At 37.6% G+C, this 24,551-nt stretch overlaps 1 protein-coding gene across 4 annotated transcripts in view; it reads right to left on the bottom strand.

The window, feature by feature from the left end:
• The window catches only part of acap3b (ArfGAP with coiled-coil, ankyrin repeat and PH domains 3b), an 87,050-nt gene that overhangs the window by 15,014 nt on the left and 47,485 nt on the right, over positions 1 to 24,551 (bottom strand). For all 4 annotated transcript variants that reach the window (XM_084100328.1, XM_084100327.1, XM_084100329.1 and 1 more), the window contains exons 5-9: positions 15,464 to 15,522; positions 15,171 to 15,354; positions 13,485 to 13,529; positions 13,303 to 13,398; positions 11,801 to 11,875 (exon numbers count right to left, since the gene is read on the bottom strand). In XM_084100328.1, the coding sequence (XP_083956454.1) occupies positions 11,801 to 11,875; positions 13,303 to 13,398; positions 13,485 to 13,529; positions 15,171 to 15,354; positions 15,464 to 15,522 (459 nt within the window). The remainder of the gene's footprint in view (positions 1 to 11,800; positions 11,876 to 13,302; positions 13,399 to 13,484; positions 13,530 to 15,170; positions 15,355 to 15,463; positions 15,523 to 24,551) is intronic.

Below are 24,551 nucleotides of genomic sequence, written 5' to 3'. Positions count from 1 at the left end.
AATCCCTATCAGTCAAAACATAATCCCCATGACCATAGCAGCCATATCTAATCCCTCTGATTTCAATCAATAATGACCAGCAGCCTCTTAATGGCTTTTCTGACTTTGAGGTATTGCTCAATCTATAAACCAACTGTGTTGCTATTGAGATGTTAGCGGTGTTTTCTAAAATGCTCAATGAATGATTCTCCTCCAACATCAATGACACTGACCTTCCAATGGATGTTTCAAGTTTTGCTCCGACCACACACACACACATGTTTGTTTCACTATATTAGTAAGGACATTGCATAGATTTCCATTGATTTTCTATCAGGCTAATGGGCTGAACCAACCCCAACCCCACACCTAACGATTACAGAAACACGTGTAAAAAACATGAATTACATAATTATATAACAACATGTCAATTTCAGACAACTGATATTTATATGCATTTTATGTAAGTAGTCTGTTATACAAAGATATCATACTGATTCACATTACAAACTTTCAGAATTTCATCTTATTTGTTTTTGACAAATAAATAACAACAAATTGGGTCCTGCAAATTCTGTATTTTTCCTCCTTAGTATGAGCTCCATTTTCTCTTATATAATAGTATATATGAGCTATAAAAGCCTGATGTATCAAATATGATACTCAAACTCAAACATATATGCAAACCTTTTTAAAAGATTTTAAAAAAAATGTTTTGTCTAAAGGTCCAATAAATTGTTCAATTTCATAATATCAGCCTGTTATTTCATGTCATGCTTTACAGGGTTAATATGGTACTATACGAGTGTTTTATAGGTTATATTTCAAATGCAAGACTCAGTTTTATAGTATACTGTAGTTATAGTCCCTGCTTCATCTCTCTATCCACTAAGGCATCCTTGGCCTGAAAAAGGTCGAAGACATCTGTACTAAATAAATAATGTAGGCTACTGACGTTATTAATAAGTAAAATACTAAATAAACACTAACTAAAAAATACATGACATATAGGCCTACTGATTACTCAATAAAACATTAAAGCTAAATACAGTAATAACATGTGTTAACAGTAGCCTACGTGTAACAAATAATATCTCAACAGTTTATATTGACAAAGCACAAATCATTTATTCTAACTCACCAGGGCATACTTCAACCTCCCGAATATCTTCATCTTTAAAAAATGTTTATCCAGAAACATCAGTAATAATTGAGCAACAAGCAATTTTCACTAAGAGCTCAGTCTTGTCTCAGCCAGTGAAGTCATCTCACGTCAAAGTCAAAGGCACGCGCTTCATTGCCCTCGTGCGACACGCGAATGCCAGCGGCGAGCCAGCGCATCAGCCATCTACCGCTCAATATGCACGATTAGCATACAGCTGTCGATGTATGTGCCCTGCTCTTCGCTTTGCCCCCTGACCTCAGTCAGAGAGCCGACCGCAAACATTATTCCACTGCCACGTACAGAAGCACCGCGTCATTCGCGGATTTATGAGCGCGAGGTGCTCAAGCGCGCTCCCCACTCGCGCGAGTCGCGTTTTAAAATGCCCCGTCCATCTGTCTGACAGTGCGCAGGACCATTGCTGTTTAATCAAGCAAGCGTTATTGCCCCCTAAACCCCTCCTGAGAAGCCTTTTCTTCCAGCTCTCACACTCTCTAACAAGTGGATTGCATGAGGTATTCCACTTGTTAAGGATTTCATTTTTTTTTTATATAACAAACTTTAAAATAATTGTTTTAAATTCTTAATTTTAAAACAAATTAAGATAAAATGCCCTTATTGTTTCTACCATGACAAGTTACTCCACCTAAACTGGATGAACCTTAATTAGTGCCATAAGATCAATTTATTTTGCTTATAACATTAGTAGAGCATTTAATTTAGAAAGCAATGTATTACGAAATATTACAAATATATTGTAAAATTATATATAATAACATGTTTGTAATAAATATTATATAATATTAATAACTAATATGTTTGTGTGTGTATAAAAAATGTCTTACAAAATACTACAAATAGATTGTAGATTGTGTCCACCAAATTCCATTCAGTTTGGTGTCACGTTCCACTGTTCCATATGCAAATGTTCATTTCTGTGTGTGTGTTTGTGACAAGAAAACAATGAAACAGAAAATGATATGAACTTTTTATGTCAGGTCAAAAAGTTAGAAAACGTGTGATATTTTAATCTTTTTACGTCAAATGGAGTAACTCCATTTAAAAAAAAAAAAAAAAAGATTATTCATTAAAATTATAATAATAATAATAATAATAATAAAATAATAGTAAATAGTAAAATAAAAGTAATGATAAATAATGGAAAATATTTAATAACATTTTTTCTTGATAGTACGTCATTAAATTTTTGTTGAAAATAGAATAAACTTTTTTTTGTATAAATGCATGAAACATTAATAAGGTTACATTTCTAAGAAATTGGCACGTGTTTTCAAGTAGATTTAGAAAAGATTTCTCTTTTTCATCATCTCAAACATGGTTTGAGGTAAAAGTAAAACTGCACATTTTGCAAGTAAAATTATTTGCCAAATCCTTCAACACAAAGAAACAAAATTGCTTATGTTCCCATATAGCTTATGAAATAATTGCGAAATGCAATCTGGTTCACAGTGCTTTATTTGCCACGTTTTGTGTTCTATGTTAGCACCGCATGCTCATACACACACCTAGTGCAGCCGAGTCTGTGAAACAGCGTAACTCTGTGAGAGACTGAGAAAGAGAAACCCCAAGGGTGCCACAAGCACGTTACATGTGAATAAAAGACCAGTGTGAGAGGAGTGAGTTAGTGTGTGTGCATGTGTTAGGAGTGACAGATGCAACACGAGGAGGTAGTAAAGCCGTGAGGTGGTGGGACGGCCAGAGAGATCGTAACTCTTCACATTGAAGAGACACTGTTCAGGCATCTCTGCAGATAAATCATCTGATAAATCAACAGGATGCTTCCGCCCACGGCTTCGCTCAGGAATCGCAGCTGACCGCGTTCACTGTCGGCTTATATGTCATTTATAAAGAAAATGTTTTGGATATATAGTTCTTGGAACTTTACATTTTCTGAAGATTTTTGTCTATGCAAAACTCACTGAGACAATGGCAGGATGCTGCTTATGATTGTCAGATGTTATGGTGCTCTGAAACGTCTTGGGCTTGGATGGGTCTGTACAGGCCCTCGCCAAGGGGGGTCATGACAGAAACAGTGCAAATACTCACAACGCAACCAAATACAGAAACACACTGCAAATACTCACAATACAACCAAATACAGAAACTTTCTGTATTTGGTTGCATTGTGAGTATTAGCAGCGCATTTCTGTATTTGGTTGCATTGTGAGTATTTGCAGCACTTTTCTGTATTTGGTTGCGTTGTGAGTATTTGCAGTGTTTCTGTATTTGGTTGCGTTGTGAGTATTTGCAGTGCGTTTCTGTATTTGGTTGCGTTGTGAGTATTTGCAGCACGTTTCTGTATTTGGTTGCATTGTGAGTATTTGCAGTGTTTCTGTATTTGGTTGCATTGTGAGTATTAGCAGCGCATTTCTGTATTTGGTTGCGTTGTGAGTATTTGCAGCACGTTTCTGTATTTGGTTGCGTTGTGAGTATTTGCAGCACGTTTCTGTATTTGGTTGCGTTGTGAGTATTTGCAGTGTTTCTGTATTTGGTTGCGTTGTGAGTATTTGCAGTGCGTTTCTGTATTTGGTTGCGTTGTGAGTATTTGCAGCACGTTTCTGTATTTGGTTGCGTTGTGAGTATTTGCAGTGCGTTTCTGTATTTGGTTGCGTTGTGAGTATTTGCAGTGTTTCTGTATTTGGTTGCATTGTGAGAATTAGCAGCGCATTTCTGTATTTGGTTGCATTGTGAGTATTTGCAGCACGTTTCTGTATTTGGTTGCGTTGTGAGTATTTGCAGTGTTTCTGTATTTGGTTGCGTTGTGAGTATTTGCAGTGCGTTTCTGTATTTGGTTGCGTTGTGAGTATTTGCAGCACGTTTCTGTATTTGGTTGCGTTGTGAGTATTTGCAGTGTTTCTGTATTTGGTTGCATTGTGAGTATTAGCAGCACGTTTCTGTATTTGGTTGCGTTGTGAGTATTTGCAGTGTTTCTGTATTTGGTTGCGTTGTGAGTATTTGCAGTGCGTTTCTGTATTTGGTTGCATTGTGAGTATTTGCAGTGTTTCTGTATTTGGTTGCGTTGTGAGTATTTGCAGTGCGTTTCTGTATTTGGTTGCGTTGTGAGTATTTGCAGTGTTTCTGTATTTGGTTGCGTTGTGAGTATTTGCACTGTTTCTGACAGAAACAGTGCAAATACTCACAACGCATCCAAATACAGAAACGCACTGCAAATACTCACAATGCAACCAAATACAGAAACTTTCTGTATTTGGTTGCATTGTGAGTATTAGCAGCGCATTTCTGTTTTTGGTTGCATTGTGAGTATTTGCAGCACGTTTCTGTATTTGGTTGCGTTGTGAGTATTTGCAGTGTTTCTGTATTTGGTTGCGTTGTGAGTGCGTTTCTGTATTTGGTTGCGTTGTGAGTATTTGCAGTGCGTTTCTGTATTTAGTTGCGTTGTGAGTATTTGCAGTGCTTTTCCGTATTTGGTTAAACACCAAAAGTGGTGTTTAATCAGATGTACAGCAGATATCTGGACATTTGACCTGCATCTAAGTAAGGAATAATGTACATCTCAGAATAAACCCTGACAGGGTGATCAAGACCCCGTCATGAAACAAAAAATCCCCCCACCGTTACTTAAAATAAACATTAAATTAAAGATAAACAAATCTTTATTTCAGCTAGTTGCCAAACATGCCAAATGTATATAAAACAGTATCTCAATGGCACTAAAATAACACTCTGTGATTAACATTTTCTCACAGGCTGTGTGACTGAACTTGGTAGAGATGTTAATCACCTCTCGGGTCAATAAGTCACCGGACAACATGGTGTTTTGTGGAAGTGTGCAGAACATACGGGACGAAACGTACTGCACACTTTAAGCTTATTATTGACTTTACAGCTGTTCTCTTTCTCCCAAATTAGTTTCTCACTCTCTTTCATCCGCAGGTCAAATGTTCCTTGCTCTTTTCTTTAGCTGTTTGGCAACTTACTTTACTTTGTAATTCAAATTCCCTTTTTTGTTACACAATTATTTTTGTCCCTGTACTCTGGCTGTCTCTAACATCTGCTTTTCCTTTTATCTCGTAACTTTGAAAACCATTATTATACATAAACTAATGTACTAAAGAATGGGGGTGGTAAGAGTTACATTTTTTATGTTCATTTGATCAAAAGTACAGTAAAAACAGTAAACAATTTAATGCATCCTTGTTGAAATATATATATAAAATGTACAGTGAGGAAAATAAGTATTTGAACACCCTGCTATTTTGCAAGTTCTCCCACTTAGAAATCATGGAGGGGTCTGAAATTGTCATCGTAGGTGCATGTCCACTGTGAGAGACATAATCTAAAAAAAAAATCCAGAAATCACAATGTATGATTTTTTAACTATTTATTTGTATGATACAGCTGCAAATAAGTATTTGAACACCTGAGAAAATCAATGTTAATATTTGGTACAGTAGCCTTTGTTTGCAATTACAGAGGTCAAACGTTTCCTGTAGTTTTTCACCAGGTTTGCACACACTGCAGGAGGGATTTTGGCCCACTCCTCCACACAGATCTTCTCTAAATCAGTCAGGTTTCTGGGCTGTCGCTGAGAAACACGGAGTTTGAGCTCCCTCCAAAGATTCTCTATTGGGTTTAGGTCTGGAGACTGGCTAGGCCACGCCAGAACCTTGATATGCTTCTTACAGAGCCACTCCTTGGTTATCCTGGCTGTGTGCTTCGGGTCATTGTCATGTTGGAAGACCCAGCCTCGACCCATCTTCAATGCTCTAACTGAGGGAAGGAGGTTGTTCCCCAAAATCTCGCAATACATGTCCCCGGTCATCCTCTCCTTAATACAGTGCAGTCGCCCTGTCCTATGTGCAGAAAAACACCCCCAAAGCATGATGCTACCACCCCCATGCTTCACAGTAGGGATGGTGTTCTTGGGATGGTACTCATCATTCTTCTTCCTCCAAACACGTTTAGTGGAATTATGACCAAAAAGTTCTATTTTGATCTCATCTGACCACATGACTTTCTCCCATGATTCCTCTGGATCATCCAAATGGTCATTGGCAAACTTAAGACGGGCCTTGACATGTGCTGGTTTAAGCAGGGGAACCTTCCGTGCCATGCATGATTTCAAACCACGACGTCTTAGTGTATTACCAACAGTAACCTTGGAAACGGTGGTCCCAGCTCTTTTCAGGTCATTGACCAGCTCCTCCCGTGTAGTTCTGGGCTGATTTCTCACCTTTCTTAGGATCATTGAGACCCCACGAGGTGAGATCTTGCATGGAGCCCCAGTCCGAGGGAGATTGACAGTCATGTTTAGCTTCTTCCATTTTCTAATGATTGGACTATCAGTGGACCTTTTTTCACCAAGCTGCTTGGCAATTTCCCCGTAGCCCTTTCCAGCCTTGTGGAGGTGTACAATTTTGTCTCTAGTGTCTTTGGACAGCTCTTTGGTCTTGGCCATGTTAGTAGTTGGATTCTTACTGATTGTATGGGGTGGACAGGTGTCTTTATGCAGCTAACGACCTCAAACAGGTGCATCTAATTTAGGATAATAAATGGAGTGGAGGTGGACATTTTAAAGGCAGACTAACAGGTCTTTGAGGGTCAGAATTCTAGCTGATAGACAGGTGTTCAAATACTTATTTGCAGCTGTATCATACAAAGAAATAGTTAAAAAATCATATATTGTGATTTCTGGATTTTTTTTTTTAGATTATGTCTCTCACAGTGGACATGCACCTACGATGACAATTTCAGACCCCTCCATGATTTCCAAGTGGGAGAACTTGCAAAATAGCAGGGTGTTCAAATACTTATTTTCCTCACTGTATAAACGATAGTGTACAACTTCTTTCTCTTCTTTTGGGCAAATTCTTTTTCTATAAATATTTATGCAACAGAGTCACTCTTAAAGAGACCGTTCACCAAAAAATGAAGTTCGATGCACAAATTATGTTATGACTGGTCACAAAACATAAAAAAATTGTTTGATGAAAAAGATAGCTTTGATAGCTTGGACGGAGGGGAAAATGAATAAGAACTTTTATTATGAATAAGGACTTTTATTATGCTTTTGTACCATTAATACAAAGCTATTCAAGTCTTGTCCCCACACAAATAAGTCCAAATGAGTCTATATTACTGGAAAAAGCAGCTTGGATGTGGACAAAAACAGGATGGCACATCAAATTGCTCTGCTGAGGCTCCTAACAGATTTTGTCATGTAAATATTTACCTCATGTTGGCCTCTAAAATCTTGTTGCTGTTGTTGTTGTTGTTACAGAAACAGGAGGTTCAATTCATTTGCAAGTCATGTTCTAGATAACAGTCTTGCCCTGCAGACAATCACACTCACACGTGTGCACTTGAGTGTGCAGCGCTCTTGAATCAAGCTCCGCCTGTTCGGGACAGTTGGTGGCACTAATTTGTCCATGTTTTTGGCGCGCCAACTCTTGCCCTCCCTAAGCATGAGGTCTCTGCCATCTGCTATGTTTAGTGGTGTTAGCCAGGGCAGAAGTAGGCAAAGTGCCCACTGAGACACTTCCAGACCTCGGCTGACTCGAGTCTCTCAACACAGACATACCTGGAGCTGCATGTTAGTTGCACCGCATGAATTTAATATGAATTTTTTTAATATATAATTACCAATACAAGATTATGTCAAACAATTTAAGAGTTTTCTTGTCGATAATTTTTTCTTTTAAAACCCCATCCATTTTGACGCGGAAGACATACATACAGTTGTGGTCAGCATAAAAAAAGTACTATTTTTACATTTTTATATGAAATATATATTTTCCAAAACAAGTTTTACTCTAAAACTGTGAGAAAATCAAAGCCAAAAATCTAAAGAAGTTGTGTTCCAAATTTGAGGTTGATTTCTCAAAAAAATTAGCTTTCAGTAAGAATTTGTTTGGATGCAGTACCAAACGCTTCCACTAGATTAAATTAGTCTCCCATTCATTTCCAATTTGCTTATTTTTGACCATGAGGAGCACAAGTGTGACTTTTTTTCAGGACCATTTAACCTTTTCGAATCATGTCCATGATTTTTGTTTGTGTTCACAAAGCAAGTGCCAAAACTTTTATCAACTTTTATCATTCCGATGAAGTAAAAAAATGATTTAAAAGAAAACAAATTTTTCTGTCAAAAATTACAAAACAGCAACCGAGGGTTAAAAGGGGGCAAGTGTAGTAATATGGTGACATTTAAAACCGTGAGATTTTTTGCACATTCGCTCATTAATGAGAAGTTATTGATCAGATACGATATGGTTTTAGTTGAAAAATACTACGTTAAGACTGTTTTATAAGCTTACATTCCACTGGGTCCAAACGGACATGGGAATGCAAAAGTCGTATGTAGATTTTCAATGCATTATGGTGGTAATGAAGCTTTTTTTCTTTATGATATCTAGTCAGTGGTACCACGTGACTGTATGCCCCCCAAAAATTTAAATTATCAAAAAAAATTATCTTAGAATAGAGAGAGAGAGAGAGAGAGAGAGAGAGAGAAAGAAAGAAAGAAAGAGAGAGAGAGAGAGAGAGAGAGAGAGAGAGTTTTGTGATATTTACATTTTTGCAGACTTGTTTCATTATTATCTTCTGCTTATAATAAAATATGAGTTTACTAAGATTTTAAGTGGTATAAACATGAATATGAGTTGAAGAGCCTTGGTTCCACATACAAAAGAAGAGGAAGTCCATAGAAAAATCAGTTTTTGGATTTCATTAGAGTTTCATAAGCTCCTTAGAGCTCTGCTGAGATGAAATTCCCAAGTGTCCTATAGTGACGCAAAAGCTCGCGGGTGAGGAGGAAGGTTCGGCCTCACGTGGCTCTGACAGCCTCAAAACACATGGAAATCAATTTCTGGTGCCAGCTTTTTGTCGAAAGACTTATTTTTGACAATACTTACTCTCTAAAAAGTATATGCAATTTACAATGCTGCTGTAGAAACATCTGAAACATACATCAAAAATACACCTGCTGCTCTGAAAATGTCTTTTCCAGGGAAAAGTTCTTTGATTGTAACTAGAAGGAATGAAACAACCTTAAATTGGCACAAATGTTGTACTGTCCATGTAATTCTGTGATGTCACCATCTCCCCCTCCTGCTCACACTCACACCGATTACACCAAACAGGGCATGTGACTGCCATAAAGCAATTCTTTATAGATTATAAATCAATTCATCCCTAAGGCTGACTGAACTACCTCATAAAAACACATTCATTGAGAAACAACTGAAACCTGAGAATGAAAACATCATGTGTTCCTGTTGTAGCCGGTAGAGCCTGACGCTAGCAAGGTCATGGGGTTTGATATTTGGGAACATTTATAATCTAAATGTACTATAATAAAATGAATAAAAGCATCTACAAAATGCAAAAACGCACAATGTAACGTTACTTCAACACAAAATTAATTTTCTAAGCAAGCATATAAGTAAGCTCGTATCTTTATTAGCAACAACCGATAAATGAGAGATATTAAACATTTTTCTTTTTTGTTTAAATAAAGTGTAGTATTTTATTAGTATTTTTGTCTAAAATATTTAAAAATATAACTAAAATCAATCATTTTAATGCTACAAGTGAATTTAGATCAAGTCACAGCGTAATATACCGTATGGAATAAGAAATTTTCATTTTAAAATTCGATTAAGTGACCGTTTACACGACAATGTCGTTTTGGGGGCCTGAAAAGCAAACTTTCAAATTCAGGTTTCAAAGTGAACGTTTTTAAAAAACTATACCATTATCGTCTCCATGTAAACTACAAAAAAGAAAAGAAAAAAAAAAGAAAACGAGAATTTGTGCGCGTAGTGTTTCTTCGCCATCTACTGGTCTGGCTGCAGAATGCAGTGTTTTTAATAGTTTTGACATTTTGTCGTCTGTACACGAACAACAAAAAAGGAAAAACTTTATAATTTTTTGTATATCGTTGTGGTGTTAACACCCTAAGATTACATTTAATAGTTTTATTAAATTATTACTGTCACAAGATTATAATATTCAGTATTAAAAAGATTACATTTAATGTTTTTTAATTATTAGTGATAACTTATTTAGCAACTAGAGCGAACCAATAAATAACAGATAAACTTTATTCTATTTTGTTAAAATATTTAGTCTAAAATGCAAATATAACACTAAAAACTAAAATTAGTTAAGTGAATTAAGGCGTCACAACATAATATATGGTATGGAAAAAAGAAAATTTATGTTAAAATTGGATTAAGATTTAGCCGCATTTAGCCGTGTTATTAAATTACTAGTGTTTTTAAAGATTATCTTTTCATTTGAGTGACAATGACCAGATCTGTTTGTTAAAAACAGCCATATAATTCCTTAACAAAATATATTTTTTCTAAAATAATCCAGAATACAGTTTCATGGTAGGTACGGCATATTAGTGGCTGGTAGATTTCCTCAATTTACTGCCCATTGGTTAGAATTTTTTTCCTTTTGGACCAAGAGCAAAATGAGCATTGCCACCATTCATTGGTCTGTCTATGCCAGGGTGAGAATTCATCCTGTCGATTAGGAAAAATGGACTCACCTGTATCAAAGTCTGGAAGTGGGTGGCACGGCGAGATCAGACAGTGAGGAAAAAGAGAAAGAAAATTAGTCTCTTATTGTTCAGATTTGATCATTTTTCCAATTCGCTGCATGCATGCATTCATAAACAACTGTGCACAGTTCTGAATAAACCACATCCATTATCTTGGTAATGGACATTAGATCATTAACGGAGGCAAACTGCCCCGTCCAGATCCCAATGATCAATGCAAATAGTCCCTGCGCTGTCACAAAATTATGATTGATGATCTCTCCATCACTGTGAGGTGTTTAGATCTATTTTAGAATTGGTTTCTGCCTTCACACACACAACTCCAATTCAATGAAACCTGCTTTTGTCTAGAAATGTGTTATCAATACTGGTATCTGTACAAAGACAAGCTGAGATAAAGATTCAGGGTCGCATGGAAAAGTCAGAGTTTCTGGCTCGGGTCTGTTGGCAGCGATGGCCTGCTGGCTAGCAGTGTGCTAGCAGATGGACGTTAGCGAGCGTGTGTGTGTGTGTGTGTCTTGAGGGCCAAATTCCCGCAGAGATCTGGACAGGGCAGGACATCATCCTTTATTGATATGGTGATGAAGCACTTTGAACAAAGGCACTATAAACAAACAGATGTGAACATACGTAGCTGAAGCACAAACACACACAAACACATGAAGGTAGAGTCTTTCTTCTGACGTTTATGCGAACTGTCAGATGAGCACGAACATGACAGCAAAGGGCTTGAGCGAGAGGACAATATTATGACAGGAAGTGTGTCACTGCTTCAGAGGAAATAACTTTACCTGACACCTGATTCTCAGCAGAAAAACTTTTTTTATTTTAGGATTAATAATTCAGAAGTCACCTAGATCTGTCTAGTCAAATTAAACTGAGGATCTGAGGTGGGAAGATTGTATGGGATGTGGGTTTGTGATATAGTTGTTTTGTTCGTTTGATGTCTTGAAATAACGTCATATCACCCGTTATGGAAAGAGGCAGTTAGAAGAAGAGGAGAAAGAGACATAATGAAGAATTAAAAGAAAGAGTGAGAAAGATGGAGGATATGGAAAGATGTGTAAAATGAGGAAGGACACAGGAGAGAAAGCAGATGTTCTCACTCTTTGCTGTATGGTGGCGTGTTTGTGCTCCATCTCTCTCTTCTCCATAGCAGAATCTATGACCAGCTGATCCAACTGAAACACAAACGACAAACGGTTATAAAGTTGACTTTTTTTTTTATATCTGTAACACTCCTTTTACTAATATATCATGCTTTATTTTAGTTTTATAATATATACGTTTACCATAATTAATCATGTGAACAGTGCATTCATGTGCAAAGCTCAATGCCAGTATTTTATGATATTGATACTGTGTCCAATAACTAAAATGCAGAACTTATTTTAATTGTTATTGCTCTTTGACACAGTAAGCAGTGAATGATTTTTTTTATTAAACTTATATTATTTTATACATTTATTACTGTGATTATTTATAATTTTATTTTTAATTATAATTTTGTTTATTATTATTTTTTACATTTTAATTAATAATAATAACAACAATAACAATAATGATAATAATAATAATAATAGTAATAATAATAATCCAAAAATACATTAATAAATGTCTTTACTTGGGAATACCACTGCAGAGTGCAGTTCTTTAGAGACTCACGGCTGATATTATGTCTTTCACTATTCAAGACAACATGAAACTACATTAGTAACACATTTAACCTTGATAATGTAACATGGAGATGTATTTAAATATATACAGTATAATGGCCTTGATTACATCACCAAAAATGCTGAGAAAGTTAGTAAAGTGAATCATGCACAGTAAGACATTTCAATTATTAAGTAAATAGGGTGAATTTTAATTTCAGCTTGTCTTTAATAATCCTATGAGATCATCACAAATCACACTGTGCGACATGGACTTAATAAACTTGGGTACGACATGCATGTACGACTGTACGATAATGACACCTAATGAACTGTAGGCTACGACGCAAGTTAGTGTAGAAGTAATCAAACAATTAGAGCAAGATGAATCGCACTTTGGCAATTGTGGTTTTTATGTGCACTGAAAAAAGTGGAGAGTGTGAAAGAGGAGAATACGGACACGGTCATGGCGAGGGAAAACAGGTGAACTTGGCATGCCAATTTTGCATATGGAGCTTTAAGGAAAGTAGTTTTAAGTTTTAGAGCCATTGATCAATACGCTCATGATGCATTTTATTGGCTAGTCAGTAGATGGTTGTAGCAGCAAACACACTGTGAGATGATCATGCTGAATTCCTGACACTGTCAGAAACCTATCGCAGGCTATCTTTGGTCTCAAGACTGTTTAAATCGCCACGATTGGTCATCTTTCGTCTGGGACAGCCTAAAATCGTACAATGTGTACCGGGCATGAGCCTGTCTCAGATAGATGCATTGTGCCCGTCACCCTCACGGATAGACATTATCCCTCATTTTCACTCATTAGGCCTGTGTTAATGTGGAGCCTGGGGCCCGTCAGCACATGCCCAGCATTAGGCGCAGGTGTCCCGGGACAGCAGGTGCACAGGGGCCCTAATGAGCGCGAGTTAATGAGATGTGCAGATCTATCTCACCTCGGCAGCCAGCTTCTTCATGTAGGGGTCGATCTCGTCCAGGAGGTTGAAGCCCTGCTGGAACAGACTGTACTGAGCCTGCATGAACGACAGCATCTGTGGAGGAGAGAGAAAACCGTCAACACACAAACTGTGGAGAAGGAGAACGATGGTTTAATGTGGTGTTTTTTTAACCCACTCACCGAATCCAAAATCTCAAATTTCTTTTTGGCTTGAAGAACATTGATCTGAGAAAGATATCAAGAGAAGCACATATTAGCAGGTGCAAATACAAAGTATCTTGGGTTTCAAACTTACAACCAGCCCACTAAGCCATTTAGGTTCAAACTAGCCATCTAGGCATGATCATTGTCCCATGAGGCAAGAGGACCCTGGTGAAGAACAGGCACCCTGACACTTTTGGAGGCCCTGGCACTGGCACACAATCCATTCTTGGCACTTGTAACCCATAACCAGCACATTTTTAGCCTTGCTCATTAATTTTATGTGATTACATATGATCCTGCTCCACACAGTGGCCATTAGAAACACTACAGACAATTTTTGTCCTGTTGTTCACATATTAAACATATTTAACATCCTTTTAAAACAGAAATGACCATTTCTCTATAGCAGGACCCTATTCCTGGAGGCACACTGAGGGTCCATTTACACGACACCGTTTTCAACTATGAAATGTGAATGTGTTTTTGCCATTTATTTATACGACAACAGAGTTTTGGAGGCCTGAAAACGCAAACTCGTGAAAATGGGATTCAAAGTGAAAGAATTTGAAACCGATACCGTTATCATCTCCGTGTAAACTACAAAAACACAAATTTGTGAAAATGGTAACGGTGGTTTTTCGGGGGAAAACATGCGTTTTTTCATGCACATGCGTATTACGTGTTCAGTCTATAGGCGCGTAGTGTTTCTTTAAAAAGTGACATCGCCAACTACTGGCCGAACAGCAGAATACAGCATTTTTAGTCGTTTAAGTGGATCCATGTGAACGGGGATCGTATTGACAACGTTTACTACATTGTTTTGATGTAAACTTACCCCAACACTACACATTTTCAACTCATCCTGATCAAACGCACCTGATTCAACTCCTGAGCTCATTAGTAGAGACTCCAAGACCTGAAATATACAGGTCAGACAAGGGAGGCATCCAAAATGTGCACTGTTGGTGTGTCTCAAGGAACAGGGATGGGAAACACTGCTCTATAGTAAATGAAAAACACACTAACATCTAGTTTTTTTTTGTTTTTTTTACCAAAACAGCCTTGGGTCACTTAACCAACATAGTACAGCCATTACAGCAATCTTTGTCAACCAACCGAGTTCACTAAAAACAGAACATGGATGGTAACTAAAATGAAGAAAAAACCATAAAATCACAGCCTTCACAGGACACAAAGCCTGGAGAGTTCAAAGTAGGTCGCGTTATGTTATGAAATTAGAGCTAATGATGGGCGAGTAAAGATGGGAAGAAGCGGTCAGGTCCAATCCGTCAGACCGCTGCCGCGAGGACTGGAGGCTGGCGGCCATTTCCAAGTAAAAATAGCATCCAAGACTGTCCAGAAACTGGCATAGCTTTTATGGAGACAGAAAATTAAATGTTTGTGGCCTAAACACAGAGTTTGTGACTGGACTTTTTAAAGTTTTTTTTTTTTTTTTTTTTTGTCCATACAATGAAAGTCAATGGGGTCCAAAAAACATTGAATTTCATTACATAGACAAAAACAGTTTAAACATTCTCCAAAAGGTTTGGAATGACATGAGGGTGAGTAAATGATGACAGAAGTTTTCATTTTTAGGTAAACCATCCCTTTAACATTTCCTTGTTTTCATCATTTTGGGGATTTACAATTTTCGCGAAATACCTGAAGCACGTAGTCGAGGGCGAGGTGTCGGAAGCACTTGCGGGTCGTGACGAGGGTGCTCGTGGCCTCCTCCACCTCATGCGGTTTGTTGCGAGGCGCCTGTGCGTTCTTCACCTGGGCGATTTCCATATCCTCCCGAACCTTATCGAACTGCTTCTTTGTCTCTTTAAACCTTCGAACATCCCTGCGTGGACACAAATGACAGGGTAAGACGCACACATCACAGAGGACAGGGAGAGTGGAAATTGAATAGAAATCAGAAACAAGGGCAGGGAAAAGAAGAAAGAACTCACTCCTTCACAAAATTGTGCAACTGTTGCTTTACAGATCTTTGGGCCTGGTCGAACAGGATCTGTGAAAGAATAAAAAAGAAATAAAAATGTATCAGCATCTAACAGAATAATATTGCGCGGGTTGAACAGTACTTTGCATTAAACAGGAGTCAGTTGAAATGAGCGGGACTTGATGTTCCCTAATTGTTTGATATGATGTAGTGGTGTGTCGTTTGTGAAAAAATTTGCATTTTTAACTAACTTTAAGAGAATGAATCATTCCTTTTTCTTTCACTAAAGCTTCTCACTTTACTAAATTAGACTTAATTTCACTTGTGAACAAACTGTATCGACTGAAGTATTTTGTTTCTGAATAAATCAACTGGGACACCTCATTGGTGAACAAAACGAATTATCATTCAGCCGTTCAATTCAGCATGTGATTCAATCTGGTTCACATTTCAAACTTGTGAGCGACTCAATGACTCATTTAAAACACTATCTTGTCACCACACACTGGCATATGTACAATATAACCTGCAGAAAAAGCAAAAGTGAACAAATCTAAAAGAACCTTTTTGGTAAACAGATTCAAAAGACTCAAGTCACTGGGATGAGTCAACCAGAACTATTGATGATGGGCTATATATAAACACTGCCATTTTGACATCAGTAAGATATATATATTTTTTTTTGTTGACGAAATTAATACTTTTATTCAGCAATGACACATTAAATTGATGACGCTGTTCTTTTGAACTTTGTTCATTAAAGAATACTGAAAAAATGTATCAGTTGCACCACCAAAAAATTTAGCAGCACAACTGTTTTCATCATCGATAATAATCAGAAATGTTTCTTGAGCATCAAATCAGCATATAAGAATGATTTCTGAAGGATCATGTGACACTGAAGACTGGAGTAATGATGCTGAAAATTCAGCTTTGATGACAGGAATAAATTACATTTAAATAGGCCTACATACATATAAAATAGAAAACCATATTACTTTTTTACAGCATTTTTGATCAATTGATCAAATTATGACGACAAACCGCATCCTTTAGAGGGAGACAATGGGATTTTTGTGCCTTTTATCCAGCACTAAAGGGCTATAAAACACATTAGGAAGGTAATTTTATAACGGATCAATCAATAAAATTGGCCGTAGATTAGCAGATCTTCAGTCTTGCTCCCGGTGACCAACTGTTTATTTCCAACCTGCTTCAGTTCACCTGCCTGTGACTTTTCAAGTGATCCTGAAGACTTAGATAGCCGGCTGAAGTGTGTTTGATATGGGTGCACTACTCTCATATCACCAGCAGAGGGCAGAGCAGTTGTAGATCTGTGTCTGTAAACCCAAAAGACTGCAGCAGAGCCCAACACCATCTCACGGTCGCTCACGGTGGGTGACTGCAGGTCAAGGGTTAAACAGGTCACAGATGCGTCGCAAAGGACGGGGAGCTGGGAATTAGACATCGGCGTCATGCAGGCCATGACAGGCAAACACAGTGACTACAGTATGCACATGCTCATGGAATCAAACCCTGGGGGCCCTGCGAGGAAACCTCTGATGGAAGGTTGTAAGAATGAAGGCATGTCAGTGTGGATCATACATGATGTCAGCAGAACAGGGCTGGAGGAAAAGCTTTACGCTGCAATCATCTCGATTCCAGTCACAAGAGCAGCAGCTTTACGACAGAGATAAGCTGCAACCGGAGAACATGTGACGAGTGTGTCACATGGAACAGGAGGGCAACATGTCTTCAGGGTAAAGCTGGCACGTGAGAGAGGAAGAGAGAGCGCAGGGAAAAGGGGAAGCAGACAAGCTTAGACATTTGCATTTTAGTTCCGTCAAATCCCAGCCTTTGCATTTTATAAAGGACTAGACTAGATTCAGCATTTTCTATTCATCCGCCTCAAATGGCCCAATTCTTTCATTAGTGATGCTTGACTACTACTGCACTGCTCATACTTTGGACCCAAGGGTTCTGCAAAATGTTCAAACCCATAAGTATACTGCAGTAGGGATTGCATGACGGTAAATGAATCATCAGCCCAGCATGCACATACTGTACACACTAGAGCTGCACGATTTGGTGAAAAGTTTCATTTTTATTTTTGGAAAAAAATTGTGATTTAAAATTCAATCAAAAAAAGGTTTGTTGTGTTTTGTGATGACTGAGGCCACACTTAAATATTTCATTTGAATTGTTCAAGTTTTTTTGTATGCGAAATTGACATTTCGTTTGCTTTGAGGGATCCATTTTTTTGTCTGCTTGTTTATAAATTTCTATGTATTTATTTAGTTTTTAATATTATTTACCCAAAAACATTTGAATTAGAGGTGCGCGTTGTCTCTTTACGCTCACATTAAAGATCAAAGTGCGCCAGCGCCAGTAAATACACGCTAGTAAGTGTATAAGATATGGGTTTAACATTCTTATTTAATTTTGTTTTGAATGATTGTGCATCTTGCCCATCGTTCTGCAGGGATCCATGATTGAAGCTTGGAATAAAGGCCTGTTATTAAAAGGCCGTGGCATTTCCTGATGTCCTTTATATCTTTTGCCAGGAATTATGGGAAATGTAGGTTTTGGGACAATATGTGTTTTCTTTCCTGTAGCTCAAACAGAAGAGCGTAGGCGCTTGCAACGCCAAGGTTATGGATTCGATTCCCAGGGAAAGCAAGAACTGATAAGAATGTAAAAATGTGTACCTTGAAATGCAATGTAAGTCGCTTTGGATAAAAGCGTCTGCCAAGTGCATAAATGTAAATTTCAATGTAAATGTAAATGTGTTTGAGTCATTTGTTCATTTTAATGTGTGTAGACAAATATACTTGTGTGTTTAAGTTTATTTTCATTATTGCTTTATGGTGAATGTGATTTCATATGTTTATAGAGTTTATTTACATTTTTTTCCTAAGGTTTCATGCACTGAAATCTTGTGAGACCCCTGTAATTATAAAATGGTTTGGTCTGTTTTGTTAAAGGACTTAATTTTAGTTTTGGTGAGGGATCCCTGAGAAACATCTGAGACCCAGAACTCAGTAATGTGCTAAAGTTCCATTTATTAGTTCCAGTTTCTTCTGATTTTTCTTCTGATCTTAGTTAAAGTCTATTTAAAGAGTTGAGAGAGTGGCATCTGTGTTGAACACTGTTCAGCAGGGTAATTAACCAGCATGCTTTACCGAGCCCTTAATGACTCTACATTGCGGTCACATCTCTAGACGCTAGCATTGCACCTTCTCTTTCACATTCTCACTTCCTCTTCACTGTGTGAGATCCCTCTTCTATCCTTGTTTTACCTCAGATTGTCTCTAGCGAGTGTGGAAGACCATGATAGCATCACCTCGGGTGACATTCTAAGAAAGACATCAAGAGGACGTCAAGAGATGAGTGACTGTAGGCGGAGAGAGAAACTGGGGAAGATTTGAATGAGCCTGAGCGAGTGTGTGTGAGATGAGGTTTAATCGTGGCCTGCAGCCCGGCCGTACATGTGTGCTAGCGCCTTGAGAAAGCACAGGCCTTTTATGTAGTGCCAGACGCTAGCGCAGAGAGCTTCAGAGTCAGTGAAGCATCTCAGTCACAGAGCTGGAGAAGAGAGGAGATTCTGCAGTCAGACAAAAAAGAAGGATGAGTGAACGAGAGAAAAAACAAAGCGATGAATGGGTGGTTCTTCAACTTCAGGCACTTTTATACCAGGGGTTGATTTTTATTAAACAGACACATTATTCTGCCACATTAAAACATTTCATCATGCCTTTGTTATTTTTGCTACTTTCAAACGTTTTTTTATGCTAGTTCCAGGCTTTCAGGCTTTTTAGTTTTTATAACTATGAATTTTATTTTATTTCTTACATTATATACATTACATATTAGATTTTCATATTCATATTATCTTTCACAAGCTAAGCAAAGAGTGAAATAAACAAAAACCTTTTTATATTTCACAGTTAATCTGAAATTGATTATTTTATTATATGAAAATGATTTCTATACTTTTTCATCCCAGGTGTAATTTCCACCCCTGCAAACAATTAGTCACCAGTCCCTTTCACAACTGGTAAATTATCGATAAATTACCATTAAGAGATCAAAAGAGATTTAAAAAATACCGGTAAATCAGTTCTGGCAATTTCCTGGTATAAGGAAGTTGTAACATTACCAGTAAATTATCGGTATGATGCTGTGTGTGAACCAAAGACTCAAGATTACCGGTATAAGCACAGACGAGGTCAGAACGCGCTGACATATGAAGTTTGCTTTCAGCCAATCATAAAGCGCTGTCGGAGCCGCTGCTTTTCTATGCAAACATGCGCTAGACGAATATCTGAACCAAGCGTGCCGCACGAGTCCTGAAAAGTGAAGCCAAAGCGTGTCGATCGCCCCCAGGTGCTGGATGCAGTATCACTCATAAAGCCCGCCCTCTCCATGTAATCCATTGAGACGTGAGACAAACACTTCTAATAATTTTTTCCAAAGATACTTTTTTCATTTTTCGTTAGTTTTTATCACACTTAAAAAAAAAAAAAGGTTTGATTTTTAAGACACCAAATAACTTTTTTGGGGGATTTTCTGGAGGAGATTGGAGCTTTAACTTTAATTTCTACATTTCCATAAATGTTTATTTCACACCGACATAATGAGTTGTTCTGCAGTAACTGATTCTGCTGGAGTGTGAGTGGGGCCTTGATACTGATGTTTTGTCATCAGAAAAGCCCCCCAAAGAGAAAGAAAACCCGGCAGTGGACACGTTCCTGGATTGCATGAAGAGGAAAGTATGGGCTGTCAATCCTCCAAAGAAAACTAGAGGTGAAATATCCACAAACTTTTCCTACATTGCAGAATTCCACCTATAGCAGCACCAGTACCATCATCTCCCTTTCGTTTCTGTGCTCCTATTGGTCAACGTCAGATGTGACGGGACCCGTCGCGGAGGACCCAAAAAAAGTAAACATGCTAGTCTTTCTATCAGGACGCCGTAAAGCGCCGCAGACAAACCAAAGATTCTGGCATTTTATTGTGAATCTATGCTATTATGCAAACTGTAATTTTGTCAAATCATGTCAAAGTTGTGAAAATATTTATTGTGTAAAATGGTGGCTTTGAAACTAGCCATAGCAAGACAAATAGTTTTTTCCATGTCTTTTTCATCACTGCCATGTCAACACATGGTAGAAATGTTGATATTTCAAAGGCTGAATGCTTTTCATGCACGTCTTTGGACATTGTTAGTAAATGAAATATACTAAAGAAAGAGAGAAAAGTTTGTTTTAAAAACGAATTTTCTAAAAGTCTACAACAAAAGGCCCATCACTGAAAAAAAACACCAATACAACACAAATACAATAAAGGCGGCAGAGAATGGCTGCCCACAGAGAGCCAAACAGTCGCAACCAAATGTTCCAATCTGGCACAAGGAACATCAGATGGAAACCTCCTCTTCTGTGGAGCAGTGATGGCAGTGACACGCTTTAGAGAAAGACAGCGTGTTCAGCTGCAAGCTGTTGGAAAGGTCCGTGTGTGAATGAACTGCCAGCTCAGCTTTTGACTTCCTGCATTAAAAAAACTGCTCCATACGAGACCACTTTACAGAGGCCAGCTGCCAAACGACTGGGCCATTCGTGAACTGTACAGTTGAATTAGTTTAATTCGAAAAATGTGTTGCAGAAAGCATGCTGGGACATCACAGGAAGAGAGCGAGATCAATAACGCCGGTCAATGGGTTCTGTGTTGCTTTCAAGTGGAAAGAAAGTAAACTGGGTTTCAGACCTTCAGTTGTGGTAAAGCAAAAATGAAAATCTTGAAACAATAAAAGAGTATTACCCGATTCTTACTTCTGGAAATGGGAATGTTACATAATACAGCAAAAGGGGGGGTTTTGGGAGATTTTAGCAGGAAGTTGCTCTCACAAGAAACTAGGAATGGCAGTTAAAGTTGTGTTACAGCTAGAACTGGTAACTTTGACTGCTTGCATCTTCACATTCAACCAGATACTGTACAGAAAAGTTCATAACATGTTTGAAATACTTCATAACAGTTATGAAAACTTGTGTGGTAGTGTCTAAGGCCCTGTTTACACCTGTTATTAAGATGCGTTTTGGTCGATCGGATCACAAGTGGACGAGGAGACTTATATCCGTTTACACCTGGTGCTTTACTCTGTCTCTTTTGTCCACTTTCAACCACTTCTGTCCTGATTTCTTCGAGGTGAGGGTCTATGGGCGGGTAAATGTATGGGCTTTTTGAGATCTTTCGATCTAATGGACAAAATAAGTTTGCGCAATTTACATATGAACGTGCCCAGAGACAACAGCTTTAGTTGATGATGATGGAGAACATTGTGCTTGGTACATTTTGTTGTCTTCAAACCAAACGTAGGTCTCCAGCCGACAAACTTTAATTCCCTTAACGTTTAGGCATTAGATCAGTGGGCAGAGTCTTTTGTGGCTGTTCGAACACATTTGATCGCATGAGCGTTTACACTACGAAATCAATCCGGTCAAATGCGTTTTCGACTACCTCTGGAAGTGGACAAGATCAAAACCTTTTAAACCCCGTTTACACCTGTATTTAGCATTGTCCACTTGTGATCCGATCGACCAAAACGCATCTTAATACCAGGTGTAAACCGGGACTAAAAGTGTTTGTATCCAGAGTTGGTAATATTATTATTATTATTATTATTATTATTATTATTATTATTATTATTATTATTATTATCATTATTATTATAGGGAGATAAGAGGGTCCGTGACTCCATTGGAAAACGCGTAATGGCTAACTTCGATCATGTGTGTCTTGATAACCAATCAGATTACAGCCTTGACGTCACTATTCATAGATTGTGTGTCAATCACTGTTTGCGGATAATTTTTAAATGAATGAGAAGTGCCGTAAACTGAATCGTACCTGTCGCGCAGTTGTTTGTGACTTCTCTTATAAAACAGCACTTTTTTCGGTGTAAACTCTAAAAATAGATCAATCCAAAATGAATGTTTAAGAGCAAACATGTTGAAGAGGCGATGGGCTGTCGATTCATTAAATAAGGTATTTTCTCATTTAAAAAAAACAGCCACTTGTCTTGTCTCCTCTCCTGCGTACCACAGAGTTAACAGGCGTTATGCTTTTTTCGGTTGCAGGCTTGCCTTCAAGATAATAATCTATCATTAAGAAACTTCTACTAAAAACCTAAGGCATTTCTCAATACTAAGTCCTGCAAGTTTGGGCTTGCATCCTTGGTAGATTGGGCTTGGCAAGATAGACTCAGAAGAAAACTGGACTTCCAAATAAAAAATAATTACAGTACATTAATATTACAGTGAGCAGAACTCACAAAAGCCAACAAACTTGGTGCAATACATCTTGAGGCATCAAATTTGATGTGCGCATATTCGAAAAGTGTCTGACATATAGGAATCTGTCAGGCTATCAGTATAACAGCACAGCTTCTGCGGGCATGTGTTATCACCTCTAAAATCGCAGAAAACACATCACATTCTCTCATTACTTCTCTTTCTATGGCCTCTTTAATACTGTCCCTTGCCAAACAGATAATATCAGTAATTACACTCAGTCGGGAGGTAGTGAGGCATCACTTCGACAAGTTGGTTCAATTCATGACTGTCTGGATTCTAACAACTCATTAAGCAGTAAAAGAGGGACATATTAACACTCCCTGATGAAAAGACACACAGGCTTTCAGTCAATAACTGTAATTACTATCTATTTACATCTTCCAAACAATTTATTGCTACACTACAAAAAAGAAAACATTGCTTTAAAAAAAAAAACACAATCTATAGAGACAGTGATTCGCAGCATCCAGGGATTTGGCAGCGATGGGCGTCCTGGATTTATGAGACAGACAGACTATCTACATCCCAGAGTAAAATGGCCAGACTTCAGATTTATAGAGTGACAGGTTAACTGCTTTGACCCTGGTAAAACAGGAGAGAGCAGGAACAAGAGGAGTGAATTAAAGTAATATTCTTTTCAGCACACAGGCTTTATCTGTCATTCCTCCCATAGACAGACACCTTTTCTGGGTGGCACAAGGATAAACAGAGGAGAACCACTTCCTGTGCTGAGACACAAACATCTCGAACAATCAAGCAAGAACCATTGCAGACAAACAACATATTCAAACACTTATTACTGGTGATAAATATTACCTACCATGAATGTGTAATGTGCATTATTATTTATTTAAATGATATCAACATTATTCATTTATGACAAAATTTTACAATTTTTTAGAAACTCTTTATGATTTAACAACTGAAAAATTGTATGCAGGAAAAAATACCATATTTGTAAAATTATTTTTACTATTTAACAACCACAAATTTATTTTAAAACACTTAAAGTGTATGCATTGACGCCACTTTCCCGCCGGAATTGAAGTGGCTTTCCCGCCCCCTGGATTTAAGATAAGATAAGACAAGACTGGCTTTATTGTCCCGAAGGAAATTTGTCTTGGACACATACAATACAATACTGCTGTTTAAATACAAATGACATACAGCATACAAACAATACATACAACATCCTATCAACATATCACACACAATATACAATACATATATAAGTTCTAAACCAACTAAATTACACACTGCCCATCGTGCAACCCACCTATGATCACTATAATAAAAGAAATGTATATATATATTTTTTTTATTTTTTTATTCAAACACCAACTTTAATAGGGGACACTGCAAAAACACGAGTAAAACAAACGATTATCAGTTTATACTAAAGGATGGACTCGATATAGTGTTCCTTACAACTCACCAAAGATCCAGTGATCCATAGATATTGACATGCAGCAGGAATTGTGTTTCCTGACATTTATATGTGCCTGATTTCGACACCGGGGAAATACATAATGCAAATTTGCCTGTGAACGCTTTATATAAATACAATATAGGTAGGTCTAGATCTGTGTGATCACTTCTATCAATGTTATATATATATCGTCCAGCTTTAAAACTTGTATAGTTTTTTAGTCTGTGTTTATTAAATATATTATTATTATTAAATAAATATTTAATTGGTGAGTCGTCAATACAATATATAACAATACAATATATAGGGTATGATTT

The sequence above is a fragment of the Abramis brama genome (assembly GCF_963993115.1).
Source record: "Abramis brama genome assembly, chromosome: 23".
NCBI classification, from domain to species: Eukaryota; Metazoa; Chordata; class Actinopteri; order Cypriniformes; family Leuciscidae; genus Abramis; species Abramis brama.
The sequence above is the reverse complement of the archived record's forward strand: the minus strand, read 5'-3'. Positions and strand labels throughout refer to the sequence as shown.